We start from the raw sequence: 14,095 nt of genomic DNA, 5'->3' as shown, positions 1-14,095 counted from the left end.
GTTAAATGAAGATAAATTTATCTTCATTTAGCTGTTAAATGAAGATAAATTTATCCTCATTTAGCTGTTAAATGAAGATAAATTTATCCTCATTTAGCTGTTAAATGAAGATAAATTTATCCTCATTTAGCTGTGTTAACGAAGATAAATTTATCTTCATTTAGCTGTTAAATGAAGATAAATTTATCCTCATTTAGCTGTTAAATGAAGATAAATTTATCCTCATTTAGCTGTTAAATGAAGATAAATTTATCCTCATTTAGCTGTTAAATGAAGATAAATTTATCCTCATTTAGATGTGTTAACGAAGATAAATTTATCTTCATTTAGCTGTTAAATGAAGATAAATTTATCCTCATTTAGCTGTTAAATGAAGATAAATTTATCCTCATTTAGCTGTTAAATGAAGATAAATTTATCCTCATTTAGCTGTTAAATGAAGATAAATTTATCCTCATTTAGCTGTTAAATGAAGATAAATTTATCCTCATTTAGCTGTTAAATGAAGATAAATTTATCCTCATTTAACAGCTAAATGAGGATAAATTTATCTTCAATTAACAGCTAAATGAGGATAAATTTATCTTCGTTAATTCGAACTAGGCTGGCTCTGGGTACCGGAAAGTGAAAGTGACCACAGTGAACTCGTCTTCTTCTTCAGAAGTCAGATATGTGGGTGGTAATGTGTGGAGATGTGAAAGAAAAATCAAGGAATCAGTTTGATGAAATTTTGAGGAAAAGTGAACAAAAATTCGTTCATTTTGAAAAGATATACTGTTTTGAATGCATTGTGCAATACATATACGCTAATATAGCTTTACAAATTACAAGATGTTATTGACATTTTTCTTTCTTTCTTTTCCTCAAGCAAGGGTTTTATTCCTATAATACCAATACATATTTACATTAATAACATTGGCTAAAAATTAAAGTATATTCAACAATTCTCTCAGCTTAGTATAATTTTTGTTGCTAACACATTCATACCTTAAAAATCAATCTTAGCAACGACTTGAATATAAAAAGAAAAGCATACGGGTAATTAACGGAACCATTGACAATCTTTCCATCCTAAAATTTATAGATTTCATATTGCGCATAATCTAAAATAATATTCAGGGAAGTATATTTCTTGTTTCCTATATCCTTACCTACAACTAATATATGTTAGTTTATTTGTAGGTCTACTTGGAATAGGTGACATATCAAATTACATATAATTTTTCAAAGCATTATCACATCCTTGCAATATAACAAGAAGTAAAATTTTGATTTTATCGACATTGCATACGTAAGAAAATGCAAGTTTAGCACATTCTACTCAATTATTTTATTATTAAATATGACACGACCGCGGAGACTCCAACTCTCCCGCTTTAGAGTTATTTTGCCAAAAGCTGCCGTTCTTCTGCTCGAGTTTTATTCTCTTCCACTGAAGCTACAGTGTGAAGGAACTGAAGTGCATTAGCGCATACAAGTTCGTTTAATTGAATTGTGGCAATTAACTCGTCAGTGATGGGGGAAAAAAACCTGTTAAATACAGTTTTATATGTGTGTCTTTTATTGTACATACTTATACAGAATGTATAATTATTTATTCCTTGATGCAGGGGTCAGACCATGAATTATAATGACTAACCCGGGGTAAATTGTGAATTTGGGGTTTACTTGCAACACTATCTTATTATCATATATTTAAGACTGAGACTCTGACAGAAGGAGCAGTCAGTAATATATCCAAGTTGAGTAATGAAAAGGCGCATTTGATTTTTATCTTCATAGACTTGGACCGGTTTTACTAGGACTTTTTTTTTAACCGAACATCTCTACTACAATTTCTTTTAGTCATCTTGTACTTAATTATGAACCCTGATGTTAATTTTAAATAATAATGATACCTATGAAAACAATAATAATGCTGATAACATTTTTATAACCATTTTCATTATATTTTTTAACATAATAATTATCATTATCATTATAATCATTGACATTATCATCACCGTCATCACCATAGATTTGTTAGATGTACCGCAAAAGCCACACGAATGCAAACTAAAACGCTGTTTATGATTATGTTATGTGTCTATTCATTAGCGACATTAGGTTCTTTAAAGCCCCATTGCACTACTTGTAGCTACATGCGCCCTCTATATAGCAAACAATAGTAATATGTGCATGTTGGTCCCCCGTGATCCCCTTTTGCTTATGTTAATTGGGAGCTGATTTGAAGAGATATCCACCTGTCGGTGACCTTGAAGGGAGGTCTAATCCCCCTGGCGAAACTAGTGCAGACGGGTTTTAACCACTTGACTGCTACCCACTTACATGTACGTGTTCTCGCTCTTGCATGCCTGTGCGTACCACGTACATAATTGTAAGTGCTTAGGGCGTTGCACTTTCAAGACTGTAGAAATGCATAATGCCAAGCCCTACTGTGTAATTAGCACTGCAATGATGTTATACAGGTGTTAAACAGTAGATGGCGATCTTCCAAAAAATTGGCTTTTGATGTGTACAGTGTACAATTTTTGACAGGTTTTTGTACAGTACAAAAATGCTGTAGCACAAGGGGTATGAACGCGTTTTAAGCCAAAAGCAGTCAAGTGGTTAAGTGATGTTATCTCGTCTACCTTCGTATAGAATTGTTCGCCTCTGAGTCGTCAGTTGATCAAGATGTTTAGGCGGGAGAATCTGCAGTTTAGGGTGATGCTCAGGGTTGGAGTCTCTGCGACTGCAAAGACATTCGATAAACCAACTCAAGGGCAATCAAATATCATGTTCTGATTACGTCATACATAATGTTCGCATGATTTCACAGGGTGGGTGACAAATCTATTGAAATGGCCGAGGTTAATTTCTCGAAAGTCTATGCGATCTAGTTATACATATACAAATAAAATATATTCATGTAGAAATAAACATACAATGTAATAATTAAAAAGCCCGTTTGAAAAGAAATGGTTTTTTCGAATGACATTTTATTTGAAGTATAATAGAAATAATTTGGACCACACCTTTAAATATAGACTATATGGCCCGAATTCACAAAGCAAGGTTTGAGCTCAGACCAAGGTTTGAGCTCAAACCTCCTTTTGTTTCGCCAAACCTCCTTTTGTTCTTTACAAACCAGGTTTGTAGAAAACGCGTAAAAAGCGTCATATGACGTACGAAAACCAAGGTTTGTCAACAAACCTCCTTAATTCGGGCCTATGTGTTTACACTATTAACATGACGGACAAAGAAAGCTGACAAAATATACAGTTCCTCATTTTACCCTCAACAATTGCTATGGTAGATAAAGGAACATCCCTTCACTGCTATATGTAATAATCTGTAGAACAGGTGTCACATGCATATTCACCTGTTCTACACATTTTTACATAACAACAGTGAAGGGATGTTCCTTTGTCTACCACAGACATTGTTGAGGGTAGAATGAGGAACAGTAGATCCTGTCCGCTTTCTTTGTCCGTCATGTTCATAGTGTTAGTCCCATACACCCATTTTTGTGTACATTCCTTTTCGCATTGTATTTTGTTCCCAGCTAAATTGATTGTACATCTTACCTTGGCCATCAAAACGATTCTAAAAACTCACGATACAATATGCTATATGCTATTTTCTTTATTATAAACATTTCTTATAACATCAAGACAGTTTTTACCAGAATTATGTTATCACAAGTATTCAGCTTTTTCTTTATCAAAGGCCCTATATTAAAATATAAATGACATAATTAAATCTGGCAAGCAATATCTGACTTATGATTAAGAAATGAGAAACAACAGAAGTATTGAGAATAAACAGGAGTTCACCCTTCAATGCTCTAAAACCTCTCGCTGTTCCATCAACTCTTTCGAAAAGATGCAATGAAATATAAACAAAATATTCAGTCACAATATTCAAGCACGTAATTAGAAAAATATTCAATCGAACAGGATGAAGTAATATTTGTTTTAAATCTATATGCGAGAAGAAATATTAAGATATATCATATTTATATATACATATATATATTATTATTATTATTATTTAAGGAATTTCCTATATAATGATACTTACAATAATCATAAAGATAATAAGACTTCTACTACAACTACTAATAATAATGATAATGGCTACTTTTATAGCGCACAGGTCCACCTTTCGGTGCTCATGGCGCTTAGAGAAAAGTACATGTAACAGACATAAGGAAGAAAAAACAATAAACCGAAAAACAAAATTCGAAATTCTCCTAGACATAGTAAGTTAGAATATTGCAATAATTACAACGAAAGAAACAAATAAGTTTTTAGTTGTAATTTGAATGTTTCTGTCGACGACAGTTGACGTAATTGTAGAGGGAGCTTATTCCAGAGTTTTGGACCCATGATGATAATAATAAATATATAAATGGAAAATATATGTATATGTCTTTTTCACCCAATATGGCCTCATCAGTATTAATAATGTTCTCCCTGAGGGTCCTGCAATCATATCATTACCCGAGCTTTTGCTGAGCAACAATGATAAGGCGATCAGGCTTTCAAAGATTGTCTTCCTACCGGTGATTTACTAGACCTGGGTGAAGAGTTCCAAACGTAGATTAATATAGGACATTGTACCTTATGCAGTCAAATTTCTCAAAAGATTTTTTTTTTCTTTCTCTTCATATGAGTATAATCGACAAAAACATCAATCAATTATGTAAGCAATGTGCATTCGGTACGGTGTCACAAACTGACTAATTTCTTGAAAATTATAGGATCGATTAGTTTGATCGTAATCGGTCATGATACCAATACCCTGCGGAACGGCCAGTTGCAAGCAGTAGAGTGCATCATTGTAGAAGGTAACGTGTCTTGCTTTGAGGGCTATGTTACTCGGATCATAAAGGTATTCAGACAACTCGTAGGCTTCGGACACATCTGATGCGTTGGGAGATGTGATAACGTCCTTGTACAAAGTTTTCTTCTGGTTAAATTCGCAGAAGAAGACTCGCCGTACCTTTCCTACAAATTTCCAAAGTAGCACATAAAAAAAAGGGAGATGTGAAATTCACTGCGCCTCCTCTACAATACGATCGTTAAGACTTTCAAGAAATAACCATTGTTTTATGTAGGATTTTTGAAAGGCGTTAGCGATGTTGTGTTTCTTGTTTTCCCTGATAAATCCCTTATAATGCGGGACCTATGGACTGACTTACAAACAGACACAAATTGCCTCCGTCACTACTTTGAGGCAGAGGTTTAAATAACAACAAAAAACGGTCATTTGACACATGCTGCAGTGACACTTGTTCCACGGTCTAACACTGAACAAATTGTTAACTTCAATCTGATACCAAACACTGTACCCGACCCTAACCAAAGCTATAATCCTATACTTAACCTAGAATCCAATAGGAACCCTAACCCTAACTGCAAGTTATCCTGGAAGTAGTGAGAAACATTTTGGCATGGTGCGTGTTTTTTTTTTATTTGTGTGTGCGTGTGTGTAAGCGCATGTGCTGATGGTGTGCTTTGGGATGGTGGTGTTTAGATTAGTGTGTATGTGTGTATGTGCGTGTGTGTGAGGGGTATGTGGGTTCGTGTAAGTGCGTGTGTGTATAGTAACAATGATTTTGAAACTCAACTTGAACTTGAAAACTTGTTTCATCATAAACTTAACCCTAACTGTAACACTAAATCGTAGTCGAAACAAAACCCAATAAAGCATCTGTTAACAGTAATGTCGCGCAACCTTTCGCGAAAAAGGCATTAGTTTGAAGCTCATAATTGAAAAGTAACTCGAAACTGAGCACTGACTCTTGATATTTTATATTTACTACGCCTGAATGCAAAGTGACAACAAATCAACTAAAAGTTAATCTACTTTACTATCATTGTAAACATTTACTCAGAAAATGGTTTAATCATTACATTGATAGAATATATTAAACAAGAGACCGTTAGAAAAGTTTAACATGTTTCCACAATTTACGGTAAAAAATGTAATGGTTAGAAAATACGTATCTAGTGCGGATACTTACTTGTAAGGTCTATGGTTAGCCCAGTCAAATTCTTTAGATCTTCACTCTTATATATCACTTCAGTATTTCCAGATCCATTGAGAAATGTTCGTGCTATAGTATAGTCCATGGACCAGTACAGGTATCTAGAGTAAGAAACGAGACTTCTATTAAAGCATAAACAAGGAAACACAAAAAAATGATTTTTGATAATGTCGATTGTGACTCTATTTTCCTGTAGGGTGATGATATATGTTGATGCTGTCTTTAACTAAATTCAGAAGTTCTATTTCAGGCCTATGTTCGCTTTAATCATCAGTTTGAATCATCTAACAAATAATTCTAACGAAGCCCTCAAAACTATTTGCTCATTAATTGCTCACTTATGTCAAGGGCTCTAACAGAACATTCTGCGTTATCCTGAATTCAGTGAGAAACATTGGATTGGTGTGTATGTGTTGTGTGGGCGTGCGTGCGTGAGTGTGTGAGTGTGCGCGCGGGAGCAGAGGGTGACCTTTGGTGTGGTGTGTGAATGTGTGCGTGTGTATTGAAACAATAATTTTGAAACTCAATTTGAGCTTGAAAGCGTGCTTACCCTTGTTCTTCATCCACAGCCAATTCTCTCGGCCCGATAAGTCCCTCAGTTAAAAAATCAGTTACATCCCATGGTAGTGGACTGTCCTCTGCGATCGACATTGATGATATTTTATTTATCCGTCGGTAGGCGATGTAGAGAGTTCTCGACTTGTTTGCAATGGCGATTCCATCCATTCCGGCTGTACATAAGTAATAAATGAGTCTTCAAAGTAACCCTCATTTTCGGCATTCAATTTGACAGTCAATTTCGTTGACGAGAAGTTCAAATGCATTAGCCTCATGTGAAATCTAAAGTATTAACTGATATTACTATAATGATGATAAATAAATTGTTCACATCAGAAATATATACAATCTTTCTTCTTCATAATCATCTTTTTCTTCTTCTTGTTATAGAAATTATACTGGCCAAGTTATTAATGTTGCCGGTTCCAAAAAATGTTGTGCTAAACGATGGCGTAGTGATCACACCAGCACCATAATACTGAATTTGCCCTGCTCCAGCTCTTGGTTGAATGATTTCGCGTTGAAAATCATACGCAACCAGTAACCGATGAGCGAATATGACGTTAGCACTTCGGTATTCTATTACTAGTAGTAGTAGCAGTGGTTGTAATAGAAGTAGTAGTAGTATTAGTAGTAGTAGTAGTAGTAGTAGTAGTAGTAGTAATCGTCGTCATCATTATAATCATCATCATCATCATCAATAGCATCAACATCACCATCATCTTCATCAACATCATCATCAGTGTTGGCTCAGTCAGTAGAGCGTCCGCCACACAACCGGGAGGTCGTGGGTTCGAACCCCGGCCGCGTCATACCAAAAGACGTTAAAAGATGGGAGTTGTTGCTACCTTGTTTGGCGTTCAACAATAAGGGAAAGAGCAACGTCGATCTGGCGCTGCTCAGTGGCTGCCGGGCTCACGATCAATTGGGCAAAAAAGAATTTCCGTTTCGGTTTAATAAAATTTGGAGTGGACTATTAGGCTATTATTATTATTATTATTATTATTATTATTATCATGATAGTAATAGGAGCATACTAACTATTCTTCTTATAGCTTTTGTACTGCATTATACCTGGAGAAATTTCTTCAGGAAGAGTGATAGCCTCAATGTTTGAACCATTCATATCTGCTCGAATAATCCGTCTCTGATGACCCTCACTCCAATAGATCTTCTTTGACACAGGATCATATGTAATGCCACGTGGTCGCGGGGCAGATAGGATGGGAGTAAACACTAGTTCATCCCGCATTTCCGCAACAAAAATTGTCTCTGCTCCGACGTCTGTCACGAAGATTATTCCAGACGATTCTAGATTAAAAGATTTGAAGTATATTCATTAATCTTATACAAATGTAGATAACTTGTAGATATATACACCCGTTGCGAAGTCTTACGATGTCATACACAAAGCGAAGACGCTTGTATCGATAACATTTCAACAAATATTATGAATGTGATACTAAATTTTATGTTTGTTCTTAATCATTTATTGGGTTAAGATGTGTAACTTAATTGAAGTATATCAGGTTCAAAAACAACTCTTTTCCTAAAAAGAGACGGTTTGAGGAAGACATTGGGACGATGGGGGACTCTTGTAACAAAGAGGAATAATATAAATGGGTAAGGACTATGGGTTCGTGGATGACGACGATTTCTTTGGTCAAGGTTGTGTCTTACATTATTTTCAAGAAAGTAGCGCACTAAAACGAACGAGAATGTTATATTACAGATATTATCGATAATACAAGAATACGTATAAATAAAGAAACCATCATGTGCAAATGAACATATAGAGAGGTGAGAGATATAACTCTAACTATATAACTATAGAAGTTAGACCCTGGGCCATCGTTAGTCAGGTACGCCCACCTCCTTCCTTTAAAAGTACTCCTGAAGACAATTAACAACCCCTGAAGAAAATGTGTTGAAGGGAATTGGTCCTCGAGGTTTAAAGATTTCGTATTATCTGGGTTTCGTTTTTACTCACCGCTGATAGCTGTTTCTGTTAACGTCGTTGAGGAGGTCGTCGTAGACTTTGTCATCACGTTATTAGAAGTCGAGGAGCAATCTGTATGATTGACCAAACGAATGTACAAAACCATTACTATTTTAAATGTGAAAGATGGATACTAAACTACATGTTCTCGTATGTAAATCATTGGGAAGGTAAAAGAACGGAAAATGTGTTCCGTTATATTCAAAAGAATTGTTTACTAAAGTAATGCATCCACCCTTTAAAGGTACTCCTGAGGACAAGCAACTAAACTGTGTTTGTCCTTGAGGTTTAAAGATTTCTTGTGCTACTTATCTGGGTTTTATTTTTACGCAGCGGTGATAGCTGCTTCTGTTATTGACGTTGAGGTCGTCGTCGACTTTGTTATTGGGTTATAAGAAGTCGAAGGGGAATCCGTATGATTAATTAAACGGATATAGAAAACCATTACTTACTTTTACATGTGAAAGGTGGAAACTACACATTTTTTTGTATTTAAATCAATGGAAAGGCAAAAGAAAGGGATATGTGTTAATGGAACGGTTTACTAATGTTATTCATCCTTCCATTTAAAGTACACATGAGGACTATCAACAACCACTTAAAGAGAATGAATAGAGGGAATTTTTCATCGAGGTTTAAAGATTTCTTGTGCTATTTATCGGGGTTTTATTTTTACTCACCGGTGATAGTTGTTTCTGTTATTGACGTTGAGGTCGTTGTCGACTTTGTTATTGGATTATTAGAAGCCGAGGGGGAATATGTATAATTCACCAAACGAATGAAGAAAAACATTACTTAATTTTACATGTGAAAGATGGAAATTAAACCCCATGTTCTCGTATTCAAATCAATGAAAAGATAAAAGAATGGAGAATTGTTTACTAATGTAATCCATCCTCCCTTTAAAAGTATTCCTGAGGACAGTCAACAAACCCCTAAGGAAATTATTTTAGAGAGCATTTATCGTCGAAGTGGTAATTATCTGTGTTTCATTGTTTACTCACCGGTAATACCTGTATCTGTTATTGGCGTTGAGTTCGTCCTCGACTCTCTCATAGCATTATTAAAAGCCGAGGGGGAATCTGTATGATAAAGCAAAGAATGTAGAAAACCATTACTTACGTTTACATGTAAAAGATAGATACTACATGTTTTTGTATTTAAATTAATGAGAAGGTAAAAGAACGGGTAATTTTGTCCGTTCTTCTTCCAGTGTAAGTGTAATAGAATGTTTTACTAATGTAATGCATAGTTGGAGATGGTGCGCTTCACCCAAAGATGGTGCGCTTCAGTCAAAGTAGCTTACTAGCACAGTAGGCTAGGAAAATTGTGGTTAGAGGTCAAACAAATTGCAATACAATATTTTTCACTGCAATGCATTTTAGTAAGGTCCCCCAAATGACATACTAAAAGTCCGAAAAAATCCGTGTAGTGGAAGTGACCCTAATTTGCATAAATCCAATATGGCCGCTATTTCGAGGATTTCCACATAGATTTGTCATACTGTTCAATTTGTATGGGCTGTTGTGGCACATAACAAATAGCAAAAAGATATTTTTCACTGAAGTGCATTTTAGTAAGGTCCCCAAAATGACATACTAAAAGTCCGACAAAATCCGTGTAGTGAAAGTGTCCCTAATTTCCATAAATCCAATATGGCCGCTATTTCGAGGATTTTCACATAGATTTTGTCATATTGTTCAACTTGTATGGGCTTTTGTGGCACTAAACAAATTGCAAAAACATTTTTTTCACTGCAATGCATTCTAGTAAAGTCCCCAAAGTGACATACTAAAAGTCCGACAAAATCCGTGTAGTGGAAGTGTGTCAAATTTACATAAATCCAAAATGGCCACCAATTCTAGGGTTTAATTTTCCTAGATTTGGTTAAATTATTCACCATACATACCTTTTAGCATACTTTGGGTGTACTTTGAAAGTCTAAAATGTTATTTCCTGGAATGCTTTTGTTTGCACAAGGTTTCATCTGCCCAGGCAGTTGCATGAGTGTTTCAATCTGCTTGAATTCAAAATGGCTGCCAAATTAAGCATTTTTGTAGAGAATTGATTATACTTATATTTCTTGTCCTATGATATATTCAGAATAATTGCGACAACGCTTATTCATGTTGTAAAATATTGTTATGTTTCAAATGTATCATAATTTGGTTCTTTAATTTGCATATAATATACACATACATTTTCAAAAAAATTGGTTAATTTGCATACATTTTGTGTTGATTCTCACCTTATGGTGCATTTCAGAGCAGCTATAATAATGTTGGTGTACAATCCCAGTTCAGTTGTTATTACAGGATGCAGATCATGAGGCCTACAGTTTGGTATACATATTTTAAGTTGATTAGAGTAATTGGTAGTCTCCAACAAACATACATTTATGTGGCATGCTGATTAGTAGTAGCATCAAGTTCTACATGTAGGTCTAATGGTGGTGAGTTGGTGCAACTAGTGCCGCGACAATCAATGCAGGCTGTTGAACATTGGAGCCCATACTTCCGGCACATGTATTTCTTGGCTGCACAGTCTTTCTTGCTTCCACATCTGATGACCTTAAGGAGTGATGCGGGTGCTGGTGTTTTATCAGTTTTTATTGGAAGATATTTCCCATCCATGACGTGCCAACTCAGTTTCCCGATGTCAGGTTGTCTGCCATTCCTGTCTATTCTGATATCTGATAGTACACACCCAGACTGAGGAACTTTGCTGCTGCTGAAGTTGGTGACAAAGTCTTTGCTTCTAATAATAAGGCAGACAAGATTAAATGATACCTTTACGCAATACTTCTGTTGAGTCACCACCATACAGGCATACGAGTGTCTTCCAGCAGTAATAATTGTCTCCTTCAGGTCTGATGCTGGCTGACGTACCATATGGCAAGCTCAAAAAAGTCGTCATTCTTCATGATTTTCTTCAGTGCTGCACGCCTTATTATATCCAAATATGTGAGACGTTGTCTGGCAGCACAGAAGCACATGGACAAAGAGAAAGTAGTTACACACACTACCTTCCCAGAGTTTCCTTCAGCTGTTTCATATTACATCTTCGGTTCTACTTGGAGTTTGCCTTGGGCTGATCAGGTGCAAACAAAAAGTCCTTCGCATTCAGATCAGCGTAGAAGATCAGCAAGATGAGAAGGTTTGTGTCATCACCGACAAGAACTGTGGCTTTAAAATTCTGCTGCATCACAATTAATTCCAGGAATCTGCTCCACATTGAACACCTGGGTGCTGAACAACCTCTGGAAGTTCCTATAGTGATCACTATAGGAACTTCCGAAGGTAGACGACATTTCAGCAGGAGTTGGGTAAACGCGTCACTTGCAATTTTCTTTAGCTTGACGTCATTCTTTAGCTTGACGTCATTCTTTATACGGTGAGGCAGCAGTCCTTATGATCCTCATTTTCTCCTGCTTTGGTTTGTTGTTCTTTCCGTTCAGTTCAGTTATAACAATCCTCTTACCAAAGTGCCCCTGTATGTTCTTTTTCATGTATACCCCACTGTAGGCCTCATGATCTGTATCCAGTAAATACTCTTGCATCTTAGTGATCAACTACTGCTGTTTGTTCCTCATCATTTTCCTCCAGGAACTTAATTACTTTAAGAATGCAGTCAATTTCACCTCATCCTTAGGTCGGCCAGTTTTAGCCATTTTGGAAGTGCTTGTGCTCACAGAGTATAACATTGATATTTGTTTTTCAGTTTTAAAGTTCACTATGCATTGTTTATGGTATACAGCATCAACTGCGGGAAGATCGTTGACAGATGCAAGTCTTCTAGATACATTTTAGGACCAAGTATTATTTCTTTTCATGCATATTCCTACTATACAACTACAGTAATAGGACAACCAGTACCAGTACCACACCAGTAACTAAAACCCCTTTCCTATTGATGTAGGCTCATGTGTAGGCTTGTCTTTGTAGCACTGCATAGAAAGGTGTACATTCTGTGACGTCATGAATTACAGGCTTAATTTGAAATCTGAATTACCTTAGATGAAGTGGGGTGTAGTGACAAACTTTGATTAGTCATTGTGCATATGTGGGGTCATATATTTTTTATTAAAAACATATATTGTATTCTGCACATTATAAGCTTTCCATCGATATTATAATGAAACTGTTATTGGGTGTTCAACTTTAAAGTTAACAATGAATGACTATGAATGAGGCATTAAGCTTTATCACTGGATATCACACAATTAATAAACGCTTTCAGGTCTAACTTAGTTGAATATTTGACAGAAATAGTGATTAGAGAGCGCAATACCGCAGTAATATTCTTGTATTGTGATGAGCCATGAGCATGCAATGTATGCTTCTGTTTGTCACCTCTCTAAAGTAAACTGATGCAATGAGAACAACTTTTAACCAATCCAATGACCATGAGTTGAGTTTGAGTTGAGTTTGAAGTTTATTATCCAAAACCAAAAGTACATCAATATAACAATCAAATGTGAATGATTAATTAACATTGAAAGGATAAATGGGACCAGAAAATAGCATTCAATGCTAATCGTGTCTAGTACCACTAACACACAAAAAGTATCACAGCAATAAATGAGAATGTAATGAATAAATATGAATAACTATTGAATTCATACCTAAGCTACAAACTATTCTACATGTAGGGTAAATGTGTTCTGTGCTTATTTACAAAGCTTTGGTATTTTACACTAAATAAAAGATGAAGAATTATATAACAAAACATTTACAAAAAGGCAAGAGCCTTGGTTCAAAGTTATAAACAACTATTCTATTAACATTTGTGATATAAGAGTTCTACGAAAGCAAGACACTGATGCTTTCTCCCGTACTGATAGGGGTAGATCATTCCAATAGCATGTGCCTCTGAATGACATTGAAAATTTACCTTGCGTTGTCCTTACTTTAGGCACACTTAACTTCTTACTTTCTCTTTGTCTAGTTTCATAGTTGTGCTCTATGAAACAGCAATACTGAATTAGAGACTGTGGCAATTTATCATTCAATAATTGATACATAAAAACACAAACAGATAATTTATGGAGTTGATACACATTCAATAATTTTAGCTCCTGGAATATCGGTTGTGAATGAGTCCTAATTGGACTAAACGTTATAACTCTATGAGGATAATGTAAGGTACAGGCTGTATCCCTACATAGCCCTACCACGTACCAGCAGCTCTTGTGTTTGTTCGGATACTCATAAGGGCCAGTTTTTCTGAAGATTTTTGTTTGAGTTTTTTCAAACTAAAATGGCATGATTTTTGTGTTGCGTATTACAATATATTTGTCTAGTGCATAATGAAATAACATCATCTGCTATTAAAGGTGAAAAATTGAGCATAAATTACATGTTGGATTGTGTGCATGTGGGTGTGCAGGGGATTTGTTTCAGGTGTGTGATATACCTGTAGTATATGGGTATTTTAGTTGATAAAAAAAATATATACAGCAGATCACTTCTTCAACACCTTTAGTGCCACAACAGCCTATA

At 35.5% G+C, this 14,095-nt stretch overlaps 1 protein-coding gene across 1 annotated transcript; it reads right to left on the bottom strand.

The window, feature by feature from the left end:
- Window positions 1-4,438: 4,438 nt before the first annotated feature.
- LOC105444548 (low-density lipoprotein receptor-related protein 5-like) lies at window positions 4,439-7,894 on the bottom strand. The gene is made up of 4 exons (XM_030977456.1): window positions 7,670-7,894; window positions 6,588-6,768; window positions 6,014-6,138; window positions 4,439-4,994 (listed from the first exon to the last, which is right to left on the bottom strand). The coding sequence occupies exons 1-4, from the start codon at window positions 7,845-7,847 to the stop codon at window positions 4,678-4,680; spliced, it is 801 nt and encodes a 266-aa protein (XP_030833316.1). The 5' UTR covers window positions 7,848-7,894; the 3' UTR covers window positions 4,439-4,677.
- Between the last annotated feature and the right edge of the window lie 6,201 nt (window positions 7,895-14,095).

Source organism: Strongylocentrotus purpuratus, unplaced genomic scaffold (assembly GCF_000002235.5).
Source record: "Strongylocentrotus purpuratus isolate Spur 01 unplaced genomic scaffold, Spur_5.0 spur5_scaffold_9, whole genome shotgun sequence".
NCBI lineage: Eukaryota > Metazoa > Echinodermata > Echinoidea > Camarodonta > Strongylocentrotidae > Strongylocentrotus > Strongylocentrotus purpuratus.
The sequence above is the reverse complement of the archived record's forward strand: the minus strand, read 5'-3'. Positions and strand labels throughout refer to the sequence as shown.

Coding starts and splice junctions, on each gene's coding strand:
- LOC105444548 (XM_030977456.1), bottom strand. CDS start 7,847: ATGCGGGATGAACTAGTGTTTACTCCCATCCTATCTGCCCCGCGACCA. Junction 6,769..7,669: donor TCCTGAAGAAATTTCTCCAG/GTATAATGCAGT, acceptor ACTTATGTACAG/CCGGAATGGATGGAATCGCC. Junction 4,995..6,013: donor GCTAACCATAGACCTTACAA/GTAAGTATCCGC, acceptor GGAAATTTGTAG/GAAAGGTACGGCGAGTCTTC.